Raw genomic sequence first — 21,209 nt, 5'->3', positions numbered from 1 at the left:
CACACATCCCTTTGAGTTGTATGTGACTTTATCAGCATTTCGAAGACAGGGGAACTCAGGCTCAGAGAAGTCTTTTTACTAAGGGCACCCAGTTAGTGAGAGTAAAGGCAGAGGCAGGATTCAGACCTGAAGGTGTGTGTGACTCCACAGTCTAACTATTGCTAATTTGGTTCCTGATTCGCCTGCATTAGCTCCCCCATTATCGTTTCACTTGCCTTGGCTTGACAGGCTCTCTTCCAGACAGACACTGTGACGGTCCCAGCTGGAAGTCTGTCTCAACACAAATAAATGGATGTGTGATAACTGTACCATCGCCAGCAGTGACGGGAAGCCAGCTGTTCTAGGAGCCTTTGGCCACGATGTGCTTGGGATGCCTTAGATGCTGCATGTGGGCTGCCCAAAGACCCCAGCTTTGCTTACTTTGTAATCAGATTCCATCAGGTGAGGCCAGGGATGGCCAGTTAAGACGACTGGAAGGGGAGTCTGATGGATCCATGGCTCCCAAAAGCTGTAGCATCAGAGAACCTTGAGGTTAGAAGAAGTAATAAGTGAACAGGAATCAAAAGGATGCGGATCTAGGAGTAGAGGGCTGAAGAAGCTTCCAACTTAAGGGGCAGCAGGGCGGTGTAGAGGGGTTTGGGGTTAACCAAAGGTCCAGTGAACTGTCATCCATCAGGAGGTCACTGGCATGGAAAGGGGGGTGCAGAGCTAAAATAGGTGGATGGTTCTGAAATTCTTCACGTGTTTAGTCTCTTTCCTCCAACCCTGCTTTGGTCCTGGGATATGTGCTGGGGGCATCCAGCTGATCTTAATGAGGTCATTCTGGGTCTGTGCATGGTTCACCAAGGGCTCAGGGATTCAAACCATGATCTTTGCAGATCTAGTTGCTCTAAAAAGTCTCTGGGGAACAGGGTGCAGGTCTCTGAAGGCCAGAGCAATGGATTCTTGGAGGCTGTACATGCACCACAACTGAATTGTTTTTTAAACTAAGTCTTAATAACACAGTTAATACAAGAATGCATTCTCTTTGTAATAAATTCAGAATATGACAGTTAAGGCTAAAGTCTCTTTTGCCCACAACCCCCAAACCAGATTCCTTTACCTCTTCCACAGATGTAAGCGTTACTTCAGGCCAATTTTGGGTTTATCCTTCCAGACTCTTTTCTATATATTTACATTCATATATGACCTTGTAGAAAATTTATTTTATTACACTTGTCTCTTGAAGATTTGGAGGGCCTTGTTTATTAAAACTTTTTATTTTGACATAATCTCAAAGTTACGGAAAAGTTGCAAGAACAGTACAAGGAATATCTGCATGCTCTTTACCTGATTTGATTTGCCACTTGTTCATATCTTGCTACATTTGGTTTATCATTCTCTCTATTAAATATTTTTATATGTGTGTATATTTTTTCCGAGCCATCTGAGAATAGGTTGGAGTCATGGTTCTCATTTGCCCCTAAATACTTCAGTGTGTATTTCCCAAGAACAAGGACATTCTCTTGCATATGTACAGTTACCCAATTCAGGAAATGTCACATTGACCCAATGCTATTATCTAATTCACAGTCCCGATCCAGAGTTCATCAATTGAACCACTGATGTCCTCAGACCTTTTTCTTAAATAAAGAAGCATTATACTGTAATTGTCTATCTTCATCTTGCTATTTTCTTCAACATATTAGTGCATGTAGATAGCCCAGTGTTATTGACATGTACATAGTATTTCACAGTGTGAATATGCTGTAGATTATTTACCCCTTCCCCTGTTGATGGGCACTCAGATTATTTCCTACTTTTTGTCATTGCAAACATCCTCAAACATAACTTAATGTTGGTGGGTGTTGCTTTGAATAACTGTTCTGAGGATATGTAATGAGGACAAATGAGGACTCGTGATGTTGAAGAAAGTACCTTCAAAAGGAGTTAATGAAGAGAAGCTCCTGGTTCACACAGTGGAGGATAATGGCTATAAAGCAACACAGTTATTCAGACTTTCCAATAGTTGGTTCAGAAAAAAAAGACTAGGAAAGTTCTTGGTGAAGAACGATTCTTAGGAAAATAGTTAACAGTAGTGCTGTCTTTTATGGATTCAGCGCTGTGTTAGGTAACTTGCACCAGAATGCAGAGGCCTCATTTGCTCTGAAGGCCCTTTGACGGAAGCAGCCAGATCTTACCCCCCAGCCAGCTTCACTTCCAAGGCAAGCAATGTTCTCTTGATTGGGACACTTTTCTCCTGTGCACTTAGCAGACTTCCACCAGGGGGGAAGGTTGCTATTTCTGCTTTGTGTGAAGCATTTTGTACCATCTGGGCTGGCTGAATTTCAACAAAGATAGTAAAGAAACATTTATCAAGAAAAATCAAAGTCAGTCTCGCCAAGTGTGGTCTAGAGAGATTTGCTTTCTCGATACATATGCAGCTCTCTTGCTGCTGGGAAACATGACTGTACTTTGAAAAGCTTCAGGAGGGACAGGCCTTTGGATCTTAGCCTGCAGCTACTGTCAACTGCTCATGATACAGTGGCTCTAGGAGCCAGAGCTCTTGGAGATACGAATGCCAACAGCCCCAGAATCAATTCTGTTCCGTACCTTTCCACAGAAATTTTTGGCCCCTTTGGTAGAGGAGAGACCCAAAAGGACAGAAGTAGAATAAAGGGTTCTATAAGGGTTGGGGGAAAGATGGAGTCACGCTTCAGTTAGGAATGTTTTGTTCAGGGGAAGTAGGTGCCCAGGGAGAGGTCATTCTTAAATCATTAGTTATGAGATTGGCTCAAGAATACAACATACACTTGTCCTGCAAAGAGCACTCTGAAAGAGCTGTGAGGTTGCAAACTTACAATAGAGGAACGTCCTGGTGATTGTCCTGTGGTGTCAGTTCATAAGTCAGGGGAGGGAGTGTGGTCTTTGAAGAAAGACGAGCTGTTTCCACTTGCATATGTGTTGCCAATCAACCAGACAGACAAGTTTCTTGCACTTCAGAGCGTCTCAAACCATGTTTTTATGCAGCTCCCTAGAGTGATAGATGTGTCATTCCAAGATCCCAGCCTAGAAACTGGCACATGCTGTTTTCCTTGGAAGGCTCAATAAATGAAAGTAACAGTTGGAGATTGTATTCCATGGGGGACATGCATGGGGATATTAAGAAATTATATCATCTAGGAAAGTTTTACCTAATGTGTGCTCTGTGGACTAGCAGCATTGGCATCGCCTGGGAACTTGATAGAGAAACAAATGAGCAGGTGTCACTCCAGACTTACTGAATCAGAATCTATCTGTGGGAACACGTGTCTCACAAGTCCTCCAGGTGACCCTTATCCACGCTGAGGGTTGAGAAGCATTCCTCTAGAAGGGTTCAAATGGAAAAGTCGGATGCATTATTCTCAAGAAGGAAAACCACAAGTGGTTCTGTTTAATATCAGTCTGTTTGGAAATGGTTAAGTCTTCATAATAAAAATAGACAAATGTGGCAAAAGGGGCACTGCATATGAATTTTAATAACAATGAAATAGCAATAATATAGCTAGCATTTATTGACTATTCCCTAGGTGCCAGGTTCTGTGCTAAACATGTATATTCCTTGTCTGACTGTACTCTTATAATAACCCAGTGAGGTATGTATTATCTCCATTTCACTCATCAAGAATTTGAGGTTTAAAAATGTGAAATGCCAGGCTTCCCTGGTGGCGCAGTGGTTGAGAGTCCGCCTGCCGTGAGCCATGGCCACTGAGCCTGTGCGTCCGGAGCCTGTGCTCCGCAACGGGAGAGGCCACAACAGTGAGAGGCCCGCGACCGCACAAAGAAAACATGTGAAATACCTGCTAGGCAAGATGCAGACCCTGGCGTCTTACAGCCCTGTATCCACTACACTAAATGGCCTGGCTACTGTCTCATGAGAAATCAACTACACTTTGAATAAATTTGGTTTTATATATTCCTGGGGGACAGGATCAACATCTTATGTTGGCCCCCCTGTCACCAGTACCTAGCAGAATGCCTAACACATTAGGGACCTGCTTATTTATTTATTTTTTTGAGAAGATGTTGGGGGTAGGAGTTTATTAATTAATTTATTTATTTTTGCTGTGTTGTGTCTTAGTTTCTGTGCGAGGGCTTTCTCTAGTTGTGGCAAGCGGGGGCCCCTCTTCATTGCGGTGCACGGTCCTCTCACTATCGCGACCTCTCTTGTTGCGGAGCACAGGCTCCAGATGGGCAGGCTCAGTAGTTGTGGCTCATGGGCCTAGTTGCTCCGCGGCATGTGGGATCCTCCCAGACCAGGGCTCGAACCCGTATCCCCTGCATTAGCAGGCAGATTCTCAACCACTGTGCCACCAGGGAAGCCCCAGGGACCTGCTTATTGAGCTTAACCAAATCAAAGAGGAAAAATTCTTGCTTTTGGTGCAAAAAATGAGATACAACTTGCAAGCTGAGGTGGAACATGAATTCAGCCTGTGGATAAATGGAAGAAAGGGCCATGTACTAGAGTTCAGAACAGTGTCAATGCAGAATAAGTTACAACTTGCGTCCCGGGGTCCCTTGTCACTCCTCAGACAGTCCACCCAGCCCTTTCCTCATTTCATTTATTCAGTCTCAACCCTTTACTAGCTATATGATCTGAGGCAAGTGAGCCTCCCCTGACTCCCATCCCCAGCAGTGGTTAGCTGCTTGCATGTAGGAAAATAAAGGGAAAATATTTGAATTTAACTAAGGCTGTGTTTGTCAGATAAAACAGAAAGAAAGAGGAGTAAGGGAGTTGACAGTAATTTCAGGGAGTGATTTTAATGCACCCAAAACTCTAAACTGGGGGTGAATGGAGTAAAGGCAAGAGGGAATGGGGAGAAAGAGAAAATATATTGTGCTCAATAGACTGATTGGTGATGAAAGGCCTGTAGCAGTGGGGTACTAGAGTTAATGAACTGGAAAATGGGAAGTGGCATAAGATCGTGGGGTACATGAAACTGAGTTTAAGAAAGTAGTGTAGGGCTTCCCTGGTGGCGCAGTGGTTGAGAGTCCGCCTGCCGATGCAGGGGACGCGGGTTCGTGTCCTGGTCCAGGAAGATCCCACATGCCGCGGAGCGGCTGGGCCCGTGAGCCATGGCCGCTGAGCCTGCGCGTCCGGAGCCTGTGCTCCGCAATGGGAGAGGCCACAACAGTGAGAGGCCCTCGTACTGAAAAAAAAGAAAAAAAAGAAAAAGTAGTGTAATTGCTGGATGATAAGCACCAGGGAGGAGGTGATGGGAGTGGAAGCAAAGGTTGCAGGGAATGGGGGGTGCTTTACCCCTACATTTCTGGTTCTGTTATCTTATTACACTTATGAAATACTTAGAAAAGATGTTGAATGATGGCTGTGGTAATGGGTATCTTTGTCTTATTCCTGACTTTAATGGGATTGCATTTATCATTAACTTTGGTGTCTATTATTTCAGATATCCTTTATCCTGTGAAGAAAATTTCCTGTTATTTCTAGCTAATTGCAATGATCCTATGGTTTTCTCCTTTGACCTATAAATATGATGAATATTTTAATAATAGATTTCTAAGGTTGAGCCATCTTTGCATTCCTGGTAGGAGTCATTATTTATTAGCCTTCTAGCAGATAGTCTGATTGAGTCTGCTAATACATTCCTTCCCTTGGCTGTCTGCATTACTGGTTTTGAACTGACTCCTAACTAACTTCTTCCCATTTCTCCAGGTTGATGTCTTATTCTACCTTATCCTCCCTATTCCCAGTTGCATCTGCATTGCTGACCTCTGCTTTCTTTCCCCTCTCTAAGCCTCCTTTACCCAGGGTGTTCTTGGTTGAGGGTGGAGCCTAATGGTAATGCTGCTCTTTTTCTCTCTATGGGCTGTCTGGATACTGGTTATGGGTGCCACATGGAAAATAGTTGCACTTTGGTTTAGAGGGCAACTCTTTGTCTTTTAGCTTTTTCTTTTTGAATTCAGGTAAAATGCACATAACATAAAATTAACCATTTTAAAGTGTACAATTCAGTGGCATTTAGTACATGAACAGTGTTGTGCAACCATCATTTCTATCTAGTTCCAAGGAATTTTGTCACCTGTAAAGGAAACCCCATAACCATTAGGTAGTAACTCCCCATTCCACCTACCACCAGCTCCTGGCAGCCACTAGTCTGCTGTCTCTTTGGATTTACCTGTTCTGGATGTTTTATATGAATGGAATCATAGAATATGTGACCTTTTGTGTCAGAGTACACACATGTTCATAGCAGCACTATTCACAGTAGCCAAAAGGTGGGAATGGCCCAAATATTGATCAGCTGTTGAATGGATAAACAAAATTTGATATATCCATACAAGCGGATATTGTTCAGTCATAAATGAAGTACAATGTGTATGAACCTTGAAAGCATTATGCTAGATGGAAAAAGCCAATCTTTCTTGTAGACTTTTTGGAAAATAAGATTAGAGAACTTACAGTTAATCTACAGGGCAGAGTGGGAAGAGCAGTATGAAAGTCCGAAATCAATTTTAAACCATTATAGAGCAGAGTCTACATCTTTTCAGTTTATCTCATTTTGTGCGCTTCTTAGCTGTTGTTTTTAATAAATGAAAATTCCCATTAAGTAAGTGTGATGCCAGTGATCTTTTCACAGGTTCTACAACCATCAGTAGCTGGTGCTTAAATATTCTGGGGCTATTAATGCTAAAACTGCTTTTTCTGTTTTTAGTAAGAGATGCTAAAAACCTTGTACCTATGGACCCTAATGGCTTGTCAGATCCTTACGTGAAACTGAAACTGATTCCTGATCCCAAGAGTGAGAGCAAGCAGAAGACCAAAACCATCAAGTGCTCCCTCAACCCGGAGTGGAACGAGACATTTAGATTGTAAGTTAAAATCATTGCAGCCCAGCCTGGGTGGTGCAGGTTGGGTTGTGGGCCACCTGAGGTTGGGGAGGTCCTCTCCCAGCTTCTCTTTCCTTTGCTCCTTCCCTGCCTCCCTCCTGCCTTCCTTCCTTTCCTTCCTCCCTCCATCTGCATTTTTGCATTGCAAGCCAAGTAAAACTTGGAATTTTTTTTTATACAGTGCTGAGAATGTCTCTGGTGTGGGAGAGTGGGTGGGATGGAAAATAGTGTGATGTGTTGCTAGGTGAAGGCAAATTGTGGGAGAAGCTCTGGGTCTTGGCAAACATGGGACATAACCCATAGGGTGTGGGGATGACCTCTCTAGGGCTGGGTGTGTGGATAATGCTGGGCCTGTAGCTTGCTGGGAGCTCTCTGCCAGCTGCCATGGAGGATTTTACCTGGCTAGTGCTTCAAGAATGTGGGTTCACTTCTTGATGCATCTGGGCCAACAAATATGACATATACCAGCTGATATTTATTGAGCATGTACTATGTATAATGAGCACTGTATTAACTGATCTAGCTTCGTTGGTCATTTCATCCCCATTTTACCACCGGGGCTTAAAGAGGTTGTTAAAGCACAGGCCAATGTCCCACAACAAATACAGGGTGGAGCAGGATTCAGCGACAGACAGTCTGACTTCAAGGGCCATGGGCCAAAAGCATGATTCCTTGTGGTGCCTCATTCCTTGTTTCCCCTCTCAGGGCAAAACTGGGGGCCTATCTCAGCCTCAGTCAAGGCCATGCCCTAGAACAATTTCTCCTAGACTGGCACCATCAAGACTCTTTCCTTCATACATTTCCTCAGCCTCATCCTCAACCCCCATGTGTGCAAACACTCACACAATTATATGATTGACATCTATAGTTCTTATAGTGACTGTGTCAGTAGGATTTCCTGAACATCATGGATCCTGTTAGGACATAAGGCAGCAGAAGTAGTTAGAACTGTCCCTGTCAGAGCTGGCCTAGGTCCTCCACCTGTTTAAACCACAGGCTGTAAAACAGGAAAAGCTCTACCTCCCTGGGGAGCTTGCCTGGGATGGAAACTGAACAGCTTGTAATCCTTAAAAATTCCTACCTTCAGGCTTTGTCCTCTTGTACATTTCATCTGCTTGAGAAATCACCATAACCTCCACCGACTTCTCTTTTTTTCTCCTTGCAGCCAGCTGAAAGAGTCCGACAAAGACAGAAGACTGTCTGTAGAGATTTGGGATTGGGATCTGACCAGCAGGAATGACTTCATGGGATCTTTATCATTTGGGATTTCTGAACTGCAGAAAGCTGGTGTTGATGGCTGGTAAGGGAAATTTCACTTTGAAAGCAACAGTACAGCTTGGTCCATCAAAATGTGGGAGCAAGTCTGTTTCCTTTTTTCTCCTAAATGTGAAACACTAAGGCAGAATCACAAAGTGAAACACAAAGTGAAAGCTGGTGGATTGGTTCTGCCTCATAGATAGTTTTATTTAGTCCTTATGCAAAAAAAAAAAAAAAAAAAAAAAAGAAAAAAGAAAAGAAAAAAAGAAAGAAAGAAAAGAAAAAAGAATTAGTTGCCAATGTTTTCAAAATCAGGAAATTTCCCATAAAAATCTGGACCTAGAGGGCAAAAATGAGGACAGTTGAATAGTTAATACCCCCTTTAGACAGGATGTGGATTTTCTATTTGCCACAGTCCTCACCAGTCCCTATTGTTTTACACTGCCCCACTTTACACAATTATATGGCTTGACAGGCCCCATGGGCACTAAAAGGGCGCTCACACTTTACCCAGAAGATATGTGTAATCCACTGTCGGATTTTTGACTCCATTAGAAGATGCTTCTTCATTGGGACTGCTGACCAAGGCTGGTCACAAAAGTGCTGGAAGGTTGCTGTCATAGCTGCAAAATCTCCTTTGTTCTGACATTTTTGCTTTATTCCCTTCTAATGGCAAAAAAATCCTGCCCCAATATTCCCATCAAAGAGGCTGGATAAGTCCTCTTTGGCAACTGTTTCTTTCCCAGTTATCTGAGTAAAGGAGTCAGAAGAGATGGCCCACCTTGGCACTAGAACTTTGGGAGAAGTAGTAATTAGGGGTGCTCCTATCTCTTTAAGAGAAATTGTCTCATTTCTGAATGGTCCCTGCTCAGGGCTTTTTCAGTTACAAGTGAAAGACAATCAAAATCAAACTGGTTTAGCAAGAAAGAGAATGGATCACTGGGCCCTCACATCCTTTCCATCGTCCTCCTTACAACTTCCTTGTCTCTCCTCCACATTTATCGTAGGCTTTTATTCAAATATATATTGAGTGTCCACTCCGTTCTAGTCACTAGAGATACAAAAATAGTAGAAAATAGTGTTTGATGCTGATGAATGCTATAGAGAAAAGTAAGCAAGAAACAGGGGTAGGGACTGCCAGGGGACGGTGACATTCTGGTTTAATAGCGTGCTCAGGAAGGGACTCTCTGAAGAGGTGACATACAGCCAAGACCTGATGGGGGTGAGGGAATGGACCATGTGAAGATTTAGGGAGAAACTGTCCCACACAGAGAGAATTAACCTGTCCACTTTGGTTGCAGAATTGTAGGGACCTCTTGCCTAGTCGATCATTTTCCATGCTTCCATGTTCAGTCTTTCCAAGTCCTCTGGCTTTGTGTAAAAAGTGACATGTTGTTGGATTTAAAAAAAGAAAAGAAAAGAAAAAAGAAAACGTCATTCTGAAAGTGTTTTCCTCTTTTCCGTAAGGAAAGTGACATGTTGTTGGATTTAAAAAAAGAAAAGAAAAGAAAAAAGAAAACGTCATTCTGGAAGTGTTTTCCTCTTTTCCGTAGGGAAGTGTTTTAACATGTTTGGTCTTAATTTCTCCATTTTTATCATGGTGTTTCTGTTTCTAAAGGTTTTATTTTTTTCCTTTGCTATTTCATTCTTTTCTTTTTTTTCTGCAGCTGAACAGATTATCCTAAATCATTGTTACCTTAAAGTCATATTTCTTTTTTTTTTTTTTTTTTTTTTTTTTTTTGGCGGTACGCGGGCCTCTCACTGTTGTGGCCTCTCCCGTTGCGGAGCACAGGCTCCGGACGCGCAGGCCCAGCGGCCATGGCTCACGGGCCCAGCCGCTCCGCGGCATATGGGATCCTCCCAGACCGGGGCACGAACCCGTATCCCCTGCATCGGCAGGCGGACTCTCAACCACTGCGCCACCAGGGAGGCCCAAAGTCATATTTCTTTAAGCTTTCTTTTGTTATTACTAATAGTCATGTTTTGGTCTTATCACACACAAAAAATAACTAAAGCTTTGGAATCAGACTTCGTGGGTTAGAATTTCTGTCCTACCACTTCCTAGCTGTGTACCCCTGGGCAAGTTACTTTGCCTTTCTGTGCCTTCTTTCCTCATTTGGAGATAATAGTGGTAATTAAGTCATAGGATTGTTGTGACATTAAATTAGTTAATATAAGTGAAGTGCCCAGTGTCTGGTAAATAGTAAGCACTCAGTAAGTGTTAGTCATTATTATTAATTGAATAATTATTAGAAAAATATAAATAAGCAAACAAAATATTATCAGAATCCCATTGCCCAGAGATAATCACTATTGACCATTTTTAGAGTTTTTTTCTGTGTGTGTGTATGAAACAAAAATGAAAACTTACTGTCCATACTGTTTGGCAGTGTGCATTTTTCACCTAACAATGTATTATGAACGCTTTTCCCTATCATTCAGTAATCTTAGGCAACATCATTTTTAGTAGCTTCATATAGTCCATTCTTAGAGATCAGCCTCAATGTACATAAATCATATTCTTATTATAAGATGTGCAATACTTACCTATATAAATAATTCTACAGTAAACATACTTATAGTGAAACCTTTGTGCATGGCTTTAATTATTTCCTAAAAAATTCCTAAGCCTGGAATCAATGGCTTTGAGACCATATGCATTATTCAAGTATTTGCCATAATGTTCTGTAATTTTTTTCAGTCAGTTTACATTCTCACCAATGCTGTGTGAGACTTTTCATTTCACCCACACTTGTCAACATCTGGTATTATAAATTTCAAAGACGATGCAAAGGCTATACCTATTTTGTTACTAATTATACATATTTACATAATATACATACAAAATATGATACACATTTTTATGTATACTTTTCTTATTTTATAATATAAGTATTTATTATTATTATACATATATTTGTTACTAATTATGTTGAATGTTTTCATTTGTATATTGCCTTATTTTTGTATTTATAAGTGACTATTTCCAGTGTTTTGCCTATCATTTTCTTATTAATTTAGAAGAACTTTTTTTTTTTTTTTTTTTTTGTGGTATGTGGGCCTCTCACTGTTGTGGCCTCTCCCGTTGCGGAGCACAGGCTCCGGACACACAGGCTTAATGGCCATGGCTCACTGGCCTAGCCACTCCGCGGCATGTGGGATCTTCCCGGACCGGGGCACGAACCCGTGTCCCCTGCATCGGCAGGCGGACTCTCAACCACTGCGCCACCAGGGAAGCCCTAGAAGAACTTTTTATGTAAGAAGGATAATACTATATCTTTGCTGAAATATATGTTGCAATATTCCCCTCTTTGATGTTGTAGGTTAATTTTGGTAATATGCATTTTTTCTTAATGGTATATACAGCATTCCATTCAACTCTAATTAATATAATAAATATCAAGCCAACTGCCAGAAAAAGTTCTCTAGTTTGTCCACTGATTCACTAGTTGTTTTCTGAATTATCCATCCTAGCGTTTACTGTCTCCTATGGATTTTAAAATTTACTGATTATATTTTTCTTCTGAACGTCATCTTTCCTAAGCTCAGATTGTTGCCGCTTCATAGATGCATCAACCTCTTGGATCTCACTGAAAATACGAGTTAGATATTTTCTGGAATTTTCTCTCTTTTGGCACCAGTTCTATTTCATGGGAATCCGATCCTCATCGTTTCTCTTTATTTTAATGAGTTTTCCACATGCACTCCTTATAAAAGGGTGAACACAGAAATGTTGAGTGTCCCTGTTCTAATCTTTCACGTCCAGATGAAGGGAGAAAGGAGCATTTTGTATTTTTTTGGGTTCTTCTCTGTTGGCTCGATGGTCCTGGTCCTGTAGGTAGTTGGGAGAGGGCTACGGCTAGAGTCAGCTGCACGGCAGGCAGCCCTACTGCCCCAGGGAGGGGCATCTTCCCCCTGTCGGTTTTGTGCATCTCATAGTCGGAAGGGGTTCCTGCTCTTCTTTTCTAATGGGCACAGTTGTCAGTATTTGGAGGCCATAGTGACAGCGTACTGGCCACAGCAAACGTGAGGTGGTGGTGCCGTGCTCTAACCAATGCCCCAGGTGCTGACGTGTCCTGTACTTGCTGAATGTGGATCGGAATTTTGGACCCTCGTCCAGTCCCTGCTGGTCTATTCCAGGGTTGTTAGTGGGGTCCTGTTGAGGTTCCCACTGGCTGATCACAGCTGGTCAATCCTCTTTGATGTGTATTTTCCAAGGTATGGGGCCCCAAATGGCTTACGTAGTACATGGTTGGGGCATCAGCCATATTGAATTGTACCCTGACAAAGCTATTCTTTTTTTTTTCCATTTAGTTTATTTATTTATTTATTGGCCGCGCCATGCAGCATGCGGGATCTTAGTTCCCCAAGGGATCAAACCCGTGTCTCCTATATTGGGAATGTGGAGTCTTAACCACTGGACCGCCAGGGAAGTCCCAAAACTATTCTTTTGTTGGTGTTGCTTCAGTTCCTGAGTTTACTACAGAGAAAGTCTCAGAGGGCGCTGGTGTATCCTTAATACTCTTTAACCCTTGCTGCTTGCTGATCTCCCATTTTAATAAAAGGGGCAGGTATTAGTCTCAGGGCCTTTGGTAAGCAACACCATCTACTTGGCTTTGAGTAACTTTGATTCACGTATGCTTCATCTTTTACAGATACATACTTTCTGCTTGTAACAAGTGTTGTTGGCTTTCTTTACAAAGAAGAGATATAAAGTGTCTTTTTAAAGTGAATTTATTATTTGAAAAGCTGATTTAATGAAAAGCATTGTCAAAAATAACATCCAGATTTAGCAAAATCCACAAAGCTGGAGGAATTTTGCCAAACACTGCTCCATGCTCTCTTACTAATACTTTAATTTGCAGAACTTCCTGAAAGTCCCTGCTATGTGTATAGCACCCTTCTTGATTTCCAGCAAAGATACAGATGTTCTCTTATTTTTGTATTTATTTTGGTAATTTCTTTGGCAGTTTGGAAGATGAGCACTGAATATTAAATGTGGAGGTGTCCAGGCTCAAATTGTCATCTCTGCTTTGAGTCACCTATCTCTCTGTTTTTAGAAGCTGCCTAGGAAGATTTGTGAATGGAGAAAAAAATTGTGATGAAAATTGTAAATTCTGATTAGAAAGTCTCCGGGGGTGAGGAGTTTGGGGTTCTTTTCCCCCTGCTGACTCCAGTGCCTTTGGAGTGTCCCTTTTCCTTCCTCACACTCATCTCAGTCTGACTAGATGGAAACATCTTTGTGGTCTAGAAACAAACTGAAACCATCTTGTTTATTATAGTCATATTAATATCAGTAACAATGATGATGATACCTTTTATTGAACACTTGCTAAATGCCAGGCACCAGGCTTACCATTTTACATGCATCATCATGTCTCAGCTTCACAGTCATCCTATGGAAAAAGACTTCTATTCCTATTTATTGATGAGAAAAATCAAGGCTCAGAGGGCCTACCTAGCTTATTCAATTATCCAAAGAGGCAAGGGAAGAGGTGAGATTTGGACCCAGGCATAGTTTGACTCCAGGGCTTGTGTACTTTCTCAGGAGCTTGACTATTGAGCACTTTGGAAGGTTTCTGCATAGAAAAATGGCATCAGTGAGACAAGTCCAGAGTCATCCAAGTGCTGGGATGGCCGGGTGGCAGCATGGTACAGTGAAAGGGGATAGAAATGCCGGGACAGCATGATAGGAATACGTTGACAGTGGGAGCTCCTCAACATTCTTTCAGAATCAGAAAGCACATAATGGACCAAAAAAGTAGGTAGAAACATTGAATGATATAATCAAGAAAATTGTGTGTGTCTGTGTGTGTTTAGAGAGGCAGAGAACTTTGCATCCTATAAACCCATTTTTTTCTGATGTGTTTCTGATGGTTATAAAAATATATAGTGTCCCTGGCTATACACACACACACATACCCCAAAGCAAAAAACCCTCAACACATGTTTTTTTGTTTTGCGGTACGCGGGCCTCACACTGTTGTGGCCTCTCCCGCTGTGGAGCACAGGCTCCGGACGTGCAGGCTCAGCGGCCATGGCTCACGGGCCCAGCCACTCTGCGGCACGTGGGATCTTCCCGGACCGGGGCATGAACCCGTGTCCCCTGCATCGGCAGGCGGACTCTCAACCACTGTGCCACCAGGGAAGCCCAACACATGTTTTTAAAGCAGAACTTTCTATAGACTTCCCTCCCTTATCCTAATCAACAAAATGATATTAAGTAGAGTCATGGAATTTGTCTTTCCTTTGCTCCCTTTAGGTTTAAGTTACTGAGCCAGGAGGAAGGCGAGTACTTCAACGTACCTGTGCCACCGGAAGGCAGTGAGGGCAATGAGGAACTGCGGCAGAAATTTGAGGTAAGATGTCTTTCTTTCGGCATCAGTGGGAACCGGTTGAGTCTGCCTCTGTATTGTTTTTCTTGTTTATGGTGTGGTTTCCACCGAGGCCTTTCCTGACCCTGTGCCTTTGCGATGTTGTTCTGCTTTCCAGAAAACTCCTGTTTATCCTTCAAGACCCCAGTTAAGTGTCCCCTGCCTTGTAAAGTCATTCTGCCTCCCTGTCCTCATTCAGATTTAAACTTTTCCTTGAGAGTGTTCATTCACTACCCAGGTCATTCTGATGGTGGCCTGGACAGGGATGTTAGTAATGGTGAACGAAAGCAGTGGACAGGGTAGAGATATGTTGGAAGCTCAGTCAAGTAGGCTTGCTGAGGGATAGAATCTGGATTTGGACCTGTCGGCAGGATGGTGCTGTATTAACAAATGGAATTGATGGTGCTGGTGACTCTGTGAAATACCCATGGATGCATTTTTCAAAGATTAAGAGCCCTTGGCTCTGACCTTGGGCCGTAGCGTTGGTCTGCTTCTACCCCAGATAAGCCCCTTCCCTTCTGTGGAGCCAAATAAACTCTATATTTGAGACTAGCAGGTATGTAGGACACATCCCAGTTTTACAAAGAAAACGTTTTGGGGAAAATGGGTTTGAGTCCCTTCATTATATGTGTATTGAGTGATTTTAAAGTAGTTTCATAAGGGAAAACACGTTATTTTGTTCACAGAAACTTAATATACTGAGTCTGATGGGAAATCATCAATTCTAGATAAGTAATGATGGCCTACTAACTCTGAAAAATGTATAAAATAGCTAAAATGAAATAGGTTACTGTCATTGTTATTCATCAAGTAATCACACAAGCAAATAGAAGCAAAATATGACCAGGTAAAGTTCTGTGAAAGAGAGGTCTATGGTGTTCTGAGAAGATATAAGAGGGAAATGTAACCTTGTCTGAGAGGACAGGGAATGAGTCATTGAGGAAACAATAGGGAAGTTAACCAAGTAAAGAGGGGAAAAGAGCATTCCATTCAGAAAGGCGAACAGGTGCAAAGGCCCTGTGGTGGGGAGTTATATAGCAACTCTGTGACATTGAAAGAAGGCCAGTGTGGGTAGAGAAGAGAGAGCAAAGGGTGAGTTCACGGTGTGGCTGGGAGGTGGGTGGGGTCAGAGTAGAAGGACTGTGCTGACTTTAGCAAGGGTTTTGGCATTTATTCCAAGAACCATCTTAGTGTCCCCTCAACTTGATAAGACTCATACTTGTGTACTGACCCTTGTCTTGAGCCTGTGCCCTCCGTAAAACCTGGTGACAGTTCTGACCCAGTGGGACTTCCCTTCATGGAAACAAGTGGAATAAACATGTTAGCCTTGGACTTAACAGTCATTCTCCAGTGAACTGGATCACTGAGGTTCATCCTTACAGAGCAGCTCACTCAAGCCCAAATGAGTTGATGAAAGGACTTTCCCTCCCAGGAGAGTCAAGAACTGGACAGTGATACTGTTTTAGGACAGGAGGGCAGGCCTTCCAGAGAACCCTTTTCTTCTCCTTCCTTCAACTTTCTGATGGAGTGGTGTCCGTTTGCTCCCGAGTTAAAAATGTCCTCTTGTGGGTGAAAAAACCAAGACCAGTGTTTTCTTGTATAAAATGAAGTCTCAATTTTGCAAAATGATTTCTTCTGTCTTAGGGCAGCCAGGGTGACATTTCAGAACACCCAGGAAAACATTTCCTACATGAACAGAACATTTGTCTGGGCCAGTTATTGGCTTGAAGGAAAGGACTGTTTTATCTGCGTGCAACAAAATGTGTCCTTTATTTCCCGCAAGAGCCTGCAAACGCTTGTTTATGCCTGAGTGGTAATTGCTCCACACCATAGTTTGTTGATTAAAAAAATGTTTCCAAGAGACCGAAAATTGTTCTCAGACACATAGAGGAATTTCAGTTGACCTTGGACGTGAGAAATGTAATCCCTGTGCAATAACCAATTAGCACCCAGAATGACTCAGAAATTACTTTCAAGCCTCTTATCTGGAGAAATTCTGAGTGACAGTAAAATCGAGCTGCAGAAATTGGGGTAATAGAATTTCACGGTAGGGTGAGCTTGGTGAAGTTACCACATGTGGTATGCTTCAGAACATTGGAGGAGGCTCTGTTTGGGGACTTTTGTCTGGCTGTGGCCTTGCCGATGGGCCAGGGAAAGGAAGACTCTATTTTGTGTGGTTCAGCCTGTCTTCTGACAGGCTTAGAATTTTTTAATTTAATAAAATGCTTACTATGTGCCATTTATTGTTTTAAGTGCTTTAGAAATATTAAGTCATTTAATTTAGTCCTTACAACCACCGTGACTGGTCAGTACTTTTATCATCCCCCTTTATCTTTTACAGATGAGGAAACTGAGGCCCAGAGAGGTTAAGCAACTTTCTAATATCCCTCAGCTGGTCATTGTCTAACTTTGAGTTTCCCCAGAAACAGACCCTAAGGATTCAAGTGCAGGTGGTTTCTTTGGGAGGCGAGCCCAAGAAGCATCTAGAGCAGTGGGAAAGTGAGGCAGGGAAAGGAAGGAAGCTGGAAAAGTATGATCAGCAAGTTACCACTGTGGGCAGCTGGGGTTTAATCCTGCCGGGGATTAACCGGGCCGCAGGGTTTCCAGTCAAGGGGCGGGCAGCTGAAGTATTATCCACGAGGTCCCCTTCCATCACTGGCTGAAGGCTGCTTCCAGCGGTATTAACTTGCCAGCACTTTCAACTTGGCCTGCTTGTGGGCTGTGCTTGCCCCTGCAACCAGGAAAAGAGCCTGCAGGCAGAGTCACAGGTGTAAGCGGCAAGCAGCCCCAGGTATAGAGAGGAGAGGGCCGAGGGATCTTGGCTGGATACCTGGAGCCACATGCGTGCAGCGTAGCCTATTCTGTTCAGGTGGTTCGAGAGCCAGCCTGCCTGGATTGGAATCCCAGCTCTGTCCCTTCCTTGCTCGGTGCTGAAGGCAGGTGACTTTATTTCTCTGAGCTTTTGATTCCCCACCTGTATGTATCATGGCACTTCTGACCTCCCATGGTTATGTGAAGAGTGCGTGAGATAGCATTTAAACCAGTGTCTGGCATGTCATAGCATTCAGATGTCAGGTGGTTGTTATCCTTAGCAGCCCTCTCCCTGCCTCACCACCCCCCGGAATAAATAAAGCTCAGGACCTGCTCCTTCTGGTCTTTGGAAGGGTTGCTTGGGGGTTGGGGAGCATCTACATGGACCGCTAGCCTACAGAGGTGTCTCCCGCCACTGCTGGGTATGGGAGTGCCGTTGGAGCTCCTTGTGGGGGTGGAGGTTAGTTTAAGCCAAGAAAGGCATTCCTCATCTGAGATGGGGCCCTGGAGCCAGGCAGCCGGGACGCCTTCACTCTCCGGTAGCGCAGTCTGGAAACAGGCAGGGCTCTTTGCTCAGAAGCGTGTCTCTTTGCTTTATCTTTGAGCACCAAGTCCTAGGGCTCTAAATTACATACATGAAAAGGCAACCATTAGTGTATTCCTGTTTCTGAAGCCGTATCCAACGCAGCAAGATAGAGGATCATTTAAATTTGGGCCTCAATTTTAAAATGTTTGTTCTTTGATGGAGGACCTGCTAGGCATGAGGCCGCTGGGAGACATGGGACGTTCAGAGGAACACAGGACAGGGTTCTTGTCCCAGATGTTTTTAGAACTGGGAAGGTAACAAGAAGGGGGAAAAGCTTAGTGTGAGACAGCAGGATGTGGTGGTGATGACGGTCAACTGGAGACCCCGTGTCCCGTCTAAACGCCCCAGCCCTATGGATGGGGCCCGGTTTTGCCAGATCTGCTTCTTTAGAAGAAGCCTGGATTTGAGTTTTTGTAGGACATCTCCTGATTTTTAACAGATCTCAACTAATTTAAATATTAGTGCAGACCAGACCGATAAGGCTATTAGACTTCTGATCTAGCATCTAGAGGCTGAGATAACATTCTGTCTTAGTTCAGACTCTTATAACAAAAATACAGTAGACTGGGTGGCTTAAACAACATTTATTTCTCACAGTTCTGGAGGCTGGAAAGTCTAGGATCAAGGTGCTGGCAGAATCGTTGTCTGGTGAGGGGCTGCTTCCTGCTTCATGGCCCTCTTTTTGTTTTGTTTTGTTTTGGCCACGCCCAGAGCATGTGGGATCTTAGTTCCCTGACCAGGGGTAGACGGCCCCTGCAGTGGAAGCTTGGAGTCCTAACCACTGGACCGCCAGGGAAGACCCCATGGCCCTCTTCTTACTATGTCCTCACGTGGCAGAAGGGGCAAGGAGACTCTTCTGGGGTCTCTTCTACAAGGGCACTAATCCCACCCATGAGGACTCCACCCTCGTGACCTAATCTCTTCCACAGGCCCCACCTCCTAATAGCATCAAGTTTGAGGGTTAGGATGTCAACATATGAACTTTCAGGAGACACAGACATTCTCGGTCTATAGCATGTAACTGTGAGAAGAGTCACACAAGCAAATTGAGATGGAGTGTAGAATTCAGAGGAGAGAAGGTTGCTTGAAGGACTGAGGAATCAAGCTGATGGACACTTGCTGCTCCTTGAAGAACAGGGAAAAAATTTTCCTCTAAGCAGGCAGATGGAGAAATGGGGAAGTGTGTGCACCTCACTCATGCTCCACTGGCAGGGGGTGCTGGGACCTGCAGGTGGATGGAAGCAAACCTCAGGGCTGGAACGGAGACTGGGGACCAGGGGCAGTCAGGATGTGGATCTTCACAGACTGGAGATTGGAGTGTGTGAATCGGGTGGGTCCTGAGTTGGGACTCAGAGAAGGTGGGAGACATCATAATAAAGCAAGGATGGTGGGAGGGAGGGAGGGATATGTTTGGATTGGGATAGCCTGGGAAAATCTCTGGGGGCTGGAGGGTGAGAATTTGGGATTATGGGAGGACATGGCCCTGAAAAAGCAATGCAATTTCTGTTTGAGGCTCTTTTCTTGTTTGCAATTTCCCTAATGATCTGGTTTTAACTACCCCCTCTAGGCTTTAACCCCCAAATCTGTCTCCAGTTTTTGGTGGTTTTTTTTAATGGTTTTTTGGGGGGCTGTGTCGGGCCTTTGTTGTTGCGTGCAGGCTTTCTCTAGTTGCAGCGAGCGGGGGCTACTCTTTGTTGCGGTGCGCGGACTTCTCATTGTGGTTGCTTCTCTCCTTGCAGAGCATAGGCTCTAGGCATGCGGGCTTCAGTAGTTGCAGCACGTGGGTTCAGTAGTTGTGGCACTCGGGCTCAGTATTTGTGGCTTGCAGGCTCTAGAGCACAGGCTCAGTAGTTGTGGTGCACGGGCTTAGGTGCTTCGCGGCATGTGGGATCTTCCCGGACCAGGGCTCAAACCCGTGTCTCCTGCATTGGCAGGCGGATTCTTAACCACTGTGCCACCAGGGAAGTCCCTGTCTCCAGTTCTTATGTCATTTCTTAACCCGAAAACCACATAATACAACAGTTTACTGGGTATTTATTTACACTTAATCGTCCCAGAGACACTTAAATCTTAACATATCTTTACTACAAGATAACTGGACCAAGAATGCTCACAGCAGCCTTGTTAGCAGCCAAAAAGTGGAGACAACACAAATGCCCATAACAGAAGAATGAATAAATGTAAACAGTGAATGCTACTCAGCAGTACAAAGAACAAATCACTGATTCAAGCAACAACGTGAGTGAATTTCAAGGGCATTAGGATGAGTGAAAAAAGCCGGATGCTAAAAACTACATACCCTATGGAGGAAAACTTGACACTCTCACAATACTTCCGACACCAAGTGTGTGGGTTTTCCACACCAAGAAGTTCTCCAGTTCTCTGTGGGCACCAACTAGGTGTTCTACAATTTAATTCCGTTTTGACGCTAGCTACCTGGAGTTAGTGCAGACCCCATAGGTTAAGGGCTCAGTCCTACAAGACATCCCCCACTTTAGACTCCAATCACAAATATTCCGGCCTCCCATTCTCCCCTGCTTTCACAGCGTTTGCTGCCATTCTGATTCATCCTTCTGCTGCTCACAGCAGCAGGCCCCTACCCCGTTGCACTGAGGACAAACATGGGCCTCATCTATCCATTTATCCAACAAAATATTTAACTGGAAAGTATGCTCGTTGTCAGAGAAATTGCAGAGAATGAGACCTATTCCCTGCCCTGGCAGGTTTCCAGTCTGTTGGGGAAAACAAGTGAACAGACAATTATCATGCAGTGTAAATGGGAAGTGAGGTGGATGAAGGGAGCAGATAGGCACAGCCCATCCAGACAGAGAGAATCAAGGAAGGCTTCCCCGAGGAGGTGAAAACGTGGAGCGGGAGGTAACTAGGTTGGCGAAGGGGAGAGAATAGTCATCCACACAGGAGCAGCAGTAGGTGCAAAGGCCCTGAAGTGGGAGGGAACTGGGACTCAAAGATGTGAAAGGAGGATGAAGCTGTGTTTCAGGGAAGAAGGAGCCGAGAAAATGCTGAAGAGGTTGGAGAAGCAGGTAGAGCCTGGTCATACTGGGCCATCTGGGCCAGTGAAAGCACCAAAGTCTTTATCCTAAAAACGCTACCAAATCATTTTAAGCAGGTGGTGACTTGGTTGAGTATGAAGAAGTGGAAGATCACTGTGACTACATGTAAAGCCCAGTGTGGAGGGAACCAAGGTGGGTTGTCCAGGTGAGAGGTGATGACAGGTGGTATTGGTGGAGATGGAGAGAAGAAGGAATTCTAGAGACAGCTGGGAGGAAGCAGTAACCGTTCCTGGTGGTGGA

General features: G+C 43.9%; 1 protein-coding gene across 2 annotated transcripts in view; it reads left to right on the top strand.

Moving 5' to 3' along the window:
• PRKCB (protein kinase C beta) overlaps positions 1–21,209 on the top strand; it is a gene marked incomplete at its 5' end in the record, with an annotated part of 311,242 nt that overhangs the window by 211,939 nt on the left and 78,094 nt on the right. For both annotated transcript variants that reach the window (XM_082600409.1, XM_082600408.1), the window contains 3 exons: positions 6,693–6,849; positions 8,033–8,167; positions 14,387–14,483. In XM_082600409.1, coding sequence (XP_082456535.1) covers positions 6,693–6,849; positions 8,033–8,167; positions 14,387–14,483 — 389 coding nt within the window. The remainder of the gene's footprint in view (positions 1–6,692; positions 6,850–8,032; positions 8,168–14,386; positions 14,484–21,209) is intronic.

Source organism: Mesoplodon mirus (genome assembly GCF_964341445.2).
Source record: "Mesoplodon mirus genome assembly, chromosome: 15".
Lineage (NCBI taxonomy): Eukaryota > Metazoa > Chordata > Mammalia > Artiodactyla > Ziphiidae > Mesoplodon > Mesoplodon mirus.
Note: the sequence above shows the minus strand (reverse complement) of the source record. Positions and strands in the feature narration are given on the sequence as shown.